A 7860-nucleotide genomic window follows, 5' to 3' on the forward strand; every position below is an offset into this window, starting at 1 on the left:
GGAACTGAGGTCTCTGTTTCCTTGCTGGCTGTCAGATAGGATCTGCTCTCAGCTTAGACTTCCTGCAGTCCTTATCACACGGTATCCTCCAATGCAGCAATGATATTTCCAATCCTTCTAGTACTTAAATCTCTCTGATTTCTCCTTCTGCGACTAGCCAGAGAAAACCTCTGCCAACGTCTTATGTTACTAGATTCAGCTCGCCTAGACAATGTAGAGTAACTCCCTATGTTAAAGTCAACTGATTAGTAACCTTAATTATATCTGCAACGTCTCTTTTGCCTTGCTGTATATCATATTGACAGGTATTGATAGCTTATAATATGAACAGTTCTAGGAATGAGAATGGAAATCTTGGGACTATCTTTTTCAATTTCTGCCTATCATGATTAAATGGTCACTAGAGGGTGATTATGTTTTCATTAAAATAAGTTCTGGGTCAGTGATGCATTTTATCTGTGATCTACATAAACGCCTCCCGTCGGTCTGAGCCTCAAAAATATTTCTCATGTAGTGCAACTAAGTGACCAGCACCAAATCTTAAATGTATTGAAAGTGTTGATGGCCAAAATCATATGGATTTTTGAGAGTTCCCAATGGGATTGTCTTGGAAAATTGAAATCTCCTCCTATGTTCTTGATGTGTCCCATGTTTGATTTATTGTTTTCATTTACTTTTTAAAAACATTTTTATTTAGGCGTTCCATCATTTGTAGATTAAACTTATTCTTTCCATTTCCCACTCACATTAAATTTCACATGGAAGTTAGCCCCTGTGGAAAAATGTCATTTCTTTCTTTTTTTCTTCTGTTTATATTTCTTGGATTTCCTAAAAATAGGCTATGAGAAAGACTAAAAATAACCTTGCCTACAGAGATTTGAAAGGAAAGTAATTGCTTTCCTTTGCAATCATTAGTTTGGGCCTGAGAGTGTATGGGACTGCTCAGAGAAACCCTATTTCCCTCCCTCAGACCAATTGTATCGCAGGTGGAGAATATGGCTTTTGAAAGTAGATCCCCTTGTTTTATCTTTTTTGACTTACATTCTGGTGTCTTCTTTGTCACATTCAATGTGGCTTTAACACATCCGCTTCATGTTGGGGCACCAAAAAAATATTGATGTCTCCTGGCCATTTGAGCATCTGATGGTTCTTTAAAGCTGGCGGGTCCTTTCCAGAAAAACATTTGGGTTTATATATTCTAGATATATAACACAGAATTATAGAATAATAGTTTTTTCATTCATTCATTCATTCATTCATTCATTCATTAATCAACTATTTAGTGAGTGCTTACCATATGCCAGGAACAGTTCCTGGTGCAGGGAATGTTGCAATAAAACAAAACAGCAACTTTATTCTTGTGGAGCTTACATTTTAATGGTGGGAATCAGATCATGCATAAATAAATATAATTTAAAAAGTATTATACAATATATGTTACAACAATAAGTGATATGGGAAAATGTAAAGTAGGATACAGGGCATCATGGAGTATTAGGGAGAGGTGGTGTAAGTTTCTTACTTATTTATTATGGTCTGGGAATGCCATACTTCATTTGTGCAGATAACTGAAGGCAGTGAGGACTAAGCTACCTGGATACTTGTTACAAGCAAAAGGAATAAAAATTGCAATGGTCCTGACATTGGAGCATGCTTGTCATGGAGGAATTGTTGCAAGGAAGATAGCAGCACTGGAATGCAGTGTGTATGGGGGAGAATGAGAAAGATACAAGTGACAGCAGAAGACCAGATCATGTCAGGGCTTGTTGGCTACTTTCTGAGAGACAAGGGCAGCAGAGGCAAGTCTGGAGACAAATGAAATGATCTGTCTTAATTCAACTCATCGCTCTATTTTCTAACGTGGAAAATAGATAATTGAAGAGCAAGAATGGAAGCCAGGAAAGCGTTCAAGAAGCTATGCCCACAATCAGGGTGATGGCTTGGACTAGGGTGGTGGCCTAAGAGGCATTGAGTAATGTTCAGTTCTGGAAATGACTGAAGGTAGAGTTGATGGGATCTGCTATTGGTTTGCAGGAGGAAGGAAGAAAATGGGATCAGTCGAAGAAGACTAGGGTTTTGGCCCAATCCACTGAAAGAATAGAGCTGCCATTTTCTCTGATGGGGAAGACTGTAGGAGGAAGAAATTTGGCAAAAGGGAGGGGATATCTGGAGCTCAGTTTGGGACATGTCCATTTCTGTGGAGATATCTGTAAGTTGGCAGTTTAATATATGAGTCTGGAACGTAGGGGAATGGTCCAGGTAGAAGTGTACATTTTTAAAGACTCCTAATATAGTTGGTTTTTAAATCAGTGAAGTAGATAAGAGCACTTGGGAAGTGAGAGTAGCAAGAATCCCATAAACTGAGCTCTGAGAAAGTCCAACACCAAAGTGGTCATGATGAGGAGGGACTGTTGAAAGAGACCAAAGTGACCATCTGAGATCATCCACAACATGGCAGAGACAACCCTGAACCAGTGTGACCACTGCCTCTCTTCCACTTACTCACGCTTTCAATATTTCTTCCCTATTTCCAAATATTTCTAAGATGCTGTTTAGAAATTTCATTGGAGCAGTGTCCTGAACTCTGACAAGTCACGGAAATTCTCTGGAACCCATTTAATTATGCAGCAGCTTTAGGAAGTAGGTGCAAATTAGGACTAAGTCTCAGGAAGGTGTGTACAAATGTACAAAATAATGAATGGAGGGAGCGGGATTCCAACTCACTCTAAATAATGTAAAATGGCTAATATTTAGCAAATGCTTAATATGTTCCAGGCACTGAGCAGGTATTATTTTAATTAGCTCCCATGAGAACTCAATAAGGTAGATCCTAATATCACTTGGGTGAGGAACTAGAGGCTCAGAGAGGTTAACTAACCAAGGCTCACAGTTAATAAATATCAAAGTTGAGATTAAATTTTCTATCTGCTTGAAATAGAGCCCTCTCACCCAACAGCTACCTCATGTTCTCCTCTTATGATCAGACTCCTTCCTTTGCTCTCCCCCTGCTCTGCTGTCTATGCCTCATCTGTTTCCAGAGTGATGTCACCCCACCTAAAAAGGCCATTTTGACGTTCATCCGGTGGAAACTGTAGAACGGCTGACCAAACCATTCTCCAATGCAAACAGCGCAGCTCCTTATAGCATTTCCTACCATAAGGAAGTATTTGACAAAGGTCATGAACAGCCAGCTGAGCAGTCTGGCTACAGCTTTTTTATGTGTGTGATGCATTTTCCTTCTCTTGAGCAAAATGACCTTTAGAATTATAGGAAGAAGATGAGACATCTTCCACTGTAAGCCTGTTATTTAAACTGTTCACAGCAGGGACAGTGGCTCGTTCCTGGCAATAAGAGAAAAAAGATTCTATTCCTTAGTAAAAGTGGAAATCCATATGTGGGGGTCTTGAGAAAATGAACATAGAAAAGTACAAGTTTGGGATTTAAGTTCTGGTTTTCCCATTTTTGAACAGTGTGGCCCTGGAGAATTAACTGCTCAGAGCCTTTGTTTGCTTATCTGTAAAATGGGTTTTTAGACACCTGCCTTCATCTACTCAAAAGAGGTCAAGTTAGAAAATGAAGGTGAGGGGCACCTGGGTGGCTCAGTCGGTTGTCCAACTTTGGCTCAGGTCTTGATCTCACAATTTGTGAGTTCGAGCCCCACTATGCTGACAGCTCAGAGCCTGGAGCCTGCTTCAGATTCTGTGTCTTCCTCTCTTTCTCTATTCCCTTCCCCTGCCTGTGCTCTCTCTCTTTCTCCCAAAAATAAATAAGTAAACATTAAAAAAAGAAAATGAATGTGAAGAGAGTTTGTAGACTAACACATTGGAAGTACAATAACGTGTTCTTGGTGCCATTGTTTATCTTATGGAGTCAGCACATACATTCTGTAATTGTTTAAGACTCTATAAAAAATGTGACAGGGAAATGAGTAAAATAGTTGGAGGTAGAACTAGGGGTTTTCAGACACAAAAAGGCAAAGAAATGGAATCAGGGAGACAGAAGGGGAGACGAAAGGAGATAGGAGAGGAAGCGGGGAAAACCCACTTCATCTGAGCAAGACCAGAGCCTCAATTCCAGTCCATCTACCTGTCCCTCTGGTAACCTGCAAGATTGTATTGTGTTCTCTTTGTTGCTGCCCTCATTATCAACACGTGCTGTCAAGAATGTATTTGACAAAGGTATTCCCACAAAGTCATGCATTATTTAACACTGGTAGTTCAACATGACAACTGTTAAAACTGTTACAGGGAAAAGCAAAGGGGCGTGTGTGTGTGTGTGTGTGTGTGTGTGTGTGTGTACTTACTTACAAAGCTCTACTTGTGGAGTTAAAGGTATCAGGTGATTAAGGTTGAGATGAGCAGAAGGAGTGAAGATTATTCCAGAACCCCTAAATTATTCCTATTGAGCACTGATGTCATCTTTATGACTGAATTTTTCTAATAAATATGTCATAGGATCAATGTCAAGGATTCCTTTACTCTTCTGGAATAATCCTCCAACTGGGGAAAGGAAGGGCTGTATTCAATGGCCTGTTATGAAGTTGAAGTATGCTTAAGTATATATTCTACAAAGATACCCAGTCTTTTGCTCTAAAAACACCGTTGAAATTGTGTTTGCTTTCTTACTCACTGTGCTGTATCAGAAAATATGCTCTTAACTCCTAGCACCCACTTCTTCTCTTTGACTTTTACTTTTGCTTAGATGGAAGGATAACCCAGCAATGCCAGTGGGGTTGATCTATGAAGGAGTCTCCCCAGAGCCCCTGAAATACTCTGGGGGGAGTGCAGCTCAGAGTACAGTGCTTCATGCCTTTGATGAGTTCTTAGGCATTTGTCACAGCAAGGAAAGTGGTAAGTCAGACATTTTCTTTTTCTTTCTGTTCCTTAACAGGGAGGAAGAACAGAGATGTCTTTACCAATTGATAAGACCAAGAGTAAATTAAAATGTCATGAAGTCTATACTTCTCTAAGTCAACCAGGAGGCTGTGTGCCTGCCAGATGTTATTGTGTCAAGTCAGTTAATATTTGATCTCAGCAGGATATTGGGTTTCCATTTCCATATCTTAAAACATTGCCATATATCCAACTGTTCCCCATAGTTTTGTTTGGATCCTAGGCAATAGCCTGCTTTGTCTAAAATGGGGGAGAGATCCGGAGTTTGAAGACTGTGGAATTAAGTTACAAAGCCTGGATATGGCTGATGATGGGTCTGAGCTCCTCACCAAAGCCCTTCCCCGTAAAAATGCTGCAACTTCAAGTCAAGTCTATTTAGACCAGAAGATAGGCCTACCAGTTTAGAAGCTTGAAATTGTTCATTTCCTTACCTGCCAGCATCAAGCCAATGTTTAACAGCTGCAAAAAGGCACTTCAGAGTATGGCATTTTCAAGTCGGATTTAGGGGAAAAAAATTACTAGAATTTGGTGTGCAAATAGCGTCCAGTCTCATCCACAAAAGTCACTTATCAAGAACTATGATGATATTAAACACATAATGAATTTCCTATAAAAGATCAATCTATCTGTATTTCCTATAAATATCTATTGATTTGATTTTTAAACAACTTGACTTCAAGAGGCTATTATTACAAAAACAGTTGCTCATTCCTTTTTTTTATTAAAAAAATTTTTTTACATTTATTTATTTTTGAGAGACAGAGAGAGAGCACAAGTGGGAAAGGGGCAAAGAGAGAATGAGACACAGAATCCGAAGCAGGTTCCAGGCTCTGACTTGTCAGCACAGAGCCCGACACAGGGCTCCAACCACAAACCGTGAGATCATGACCTGAGCCGAAGTCGGACGCTTAACTGACTGAGCCACCCAGGCACCCCAACAGTTGCTCACTCTTTATTTTCTTGCCCTTATAAATTCTATTACTTTCCCCTTCCTTAGCACTCTCCAAACAAAGCAAAATTCAGGAGAGTATTTAGCAAATCGGTTTAAGGGTTTATGCCTTACATTTGTAGATATCTCTCATGACGATAGTCTCATCAAGATACTTTGCCTACCTTGGGTATATGATACATATTTACACATTGACTGGTAGATATGGTTCCAACTCAGTTATCTGAGATGTACTTGCTTCTTTTTTCCTTCCCCATCAATATTCAGGAACGTAGTATTTGTAGTCTACAAGCAAAAGAGCCAGCAGAGTGGATTGGAAAGTTAGATGACAGCAAGTTTTCATTGCACTGATGTCTGGAAAACCAAACAGGCTCTCGCATCTTTCCATGTGGAGCTATGACATAGTTCTGGTTTGTTTCTTTCAGCTGATTTTCTGCACAGGATGAGGGAGTACATGCCTCCTTCCCACAAGGCCTTTATAGAAGAAATTCACTCAACTCCTTCACTGAGAGACCACATTCTGTCCTCTGGAAATGGCCAACTTCTGACAGCCTATAACCAGTGTGTGGAGGCCCTGGCGGAGCTACGCAGCTATCACATCACTGTGGTGACCAAATACCTCATCACAGCAGCCACCAAAGCAAAGGGCAGGAGGCCGAACTATGTCCCTGGGCCACCACTAGCCTTAGAAGAGAGGGGCACAGGTGGGACTGTAGTTCTGAGCTTCCTGAAGAGTGTCAGGGATAAGACCTTAGAGGCAATTCTCCACCAAAGTGATTAAGAGACTGCCCTCTTCCCAAGAATGCAAAACCAGAAACTCGGGTTTCCCCTGGCCCTTTCTCCCACTGGAGGGCACGTAGGCCTGGAGAATGAGAATGTCTGGAATTATCTGACAGGAACCTCAGCCCTGTTTATGTTCCTGCTCTACAGAACACCATCTTCTCCCTTGTTGAGAGCTGTTAGTCTTCACAGAGGAGAATTTCCATGGCTAGTCAGAAATTTTCCTTTCCCTATCTAATTACTGGTTAATAGCAAACAGCTTTGGACACTTCCTCATTCAGAACCCCACAGAGGAGCCCGTGTACCCCTATTCTATTTTCAAATAATAGAAAATCAATCTAAATTTCAAAAAACAAACCAAATTGCCTGTGGACAGATCCCCTTTTTGATTTCTTTAAAAAGCAAATTAAATACTCATGCATGCATTCACTCATTCATTCAGTCAACGACTTATTACGTTCCTACTGAGCACTGGTTTAGGGATTAGAGCAGAGAATTTTTGTGGTCCCCATCCAGCTTTCCTCTCCCTGAGTGTGCTGAGTTTGTGGCAGGAGGTTGGAAATGCTCCAGTGGCGATGTGGAGGAAAGAGGAGGCTCACATAAGACTTGGAAGTCACCAGTGTAACAATGAATAGTTAACGATGTGGGAACGAACGGATGAGGCTCTTTGGCATGGTTCATCAATTTGCAAATTCTGTTTTAGTTTCATTCTTTATTTTTGGAAGAATGATTCTTTCTTCTTACACCGAAAGTTTATAGTTGTAAAATGAATTAATTGACCCATTGGAAGTAAATGATCGAAACAGGAATAAATAGTAAACTCACATGTTTAGTTTACAAATAAATGTAACTTTTTATTGATTTATTTTCTATCTCAAGATCTCATTTCATCTGATAGCAAAAGCTAGAAAACTTTAATCTTGCCAATTTAAGATAAACTCCATTAATTTAGGCCTGCCCCCCTCCCCCCCCCAGCCCCACACTGTGCACACACACATATATCTGAGACAGTATCTACATTCCACAGGGCCAATCTAGAATCATGGCCTCAAGGAGAAGGACCTGATCATCAGGAACAGCCTCTGCCCAAGTTAGCATCTGCTGAGCAGTTCTCCTCCCCATATGAGTACTGGTCAAATGGAGCTTGCAGCTTGTTTAATCCTTTCAAACAAGCCTTTCAGATTACTCAGCCTTCAAAGTCTTGTCATATCACTTGGAAAAACATCTGACCACTTCCAA

The 7860-nt window shown here is 40.5% G+C and overlaps 1 protein-coding gene across 1 annotated transcript in view; it reads left to right on the forward strand.

The window, feature by feature from the left end:
- The window catches only part of IDO2 (indoleamine 2,3-dioxygenase 2), a 79762-nt gene extending 72276 nt beyond the window's left edge, over positions 1 to 7486 (forward strand). The window contains exons 9-10 of the mRNA XM_047091102.1: positions 4702 to 4850; positions 6267 to 7486. Of these exons, the coding sequence (XP_046947058.1) occupies positions 4702 to 4850; positions 6267 to 6622 (505 nt within the window). The 3' untranslated portion in view covers positions 6623 to 7486. The remainder of the gene's footprint in view (positions 1 to 4701; positions 4851 to 6266) is intronic.
- Positions 7487 to 7860: the final 374 nt, after the last annotated feature.

The sequence above is a fragment of the Lynx rufus genome, unplaced genomic scaffold (genome assembly GCF_022079265.1).
Source record: "Lynx rufus isolate CCGP_SWC_20201006 ecotype Redwood Valley unplaced genomic scaffold, mLynRuf1.p SCAF_3, whole genome shotgun sequence".
NCBI lineage: Eukaryota > Metazoa > Chordata > Mammalia > Carnivora > Felidae > Lynx > Lynx rufus.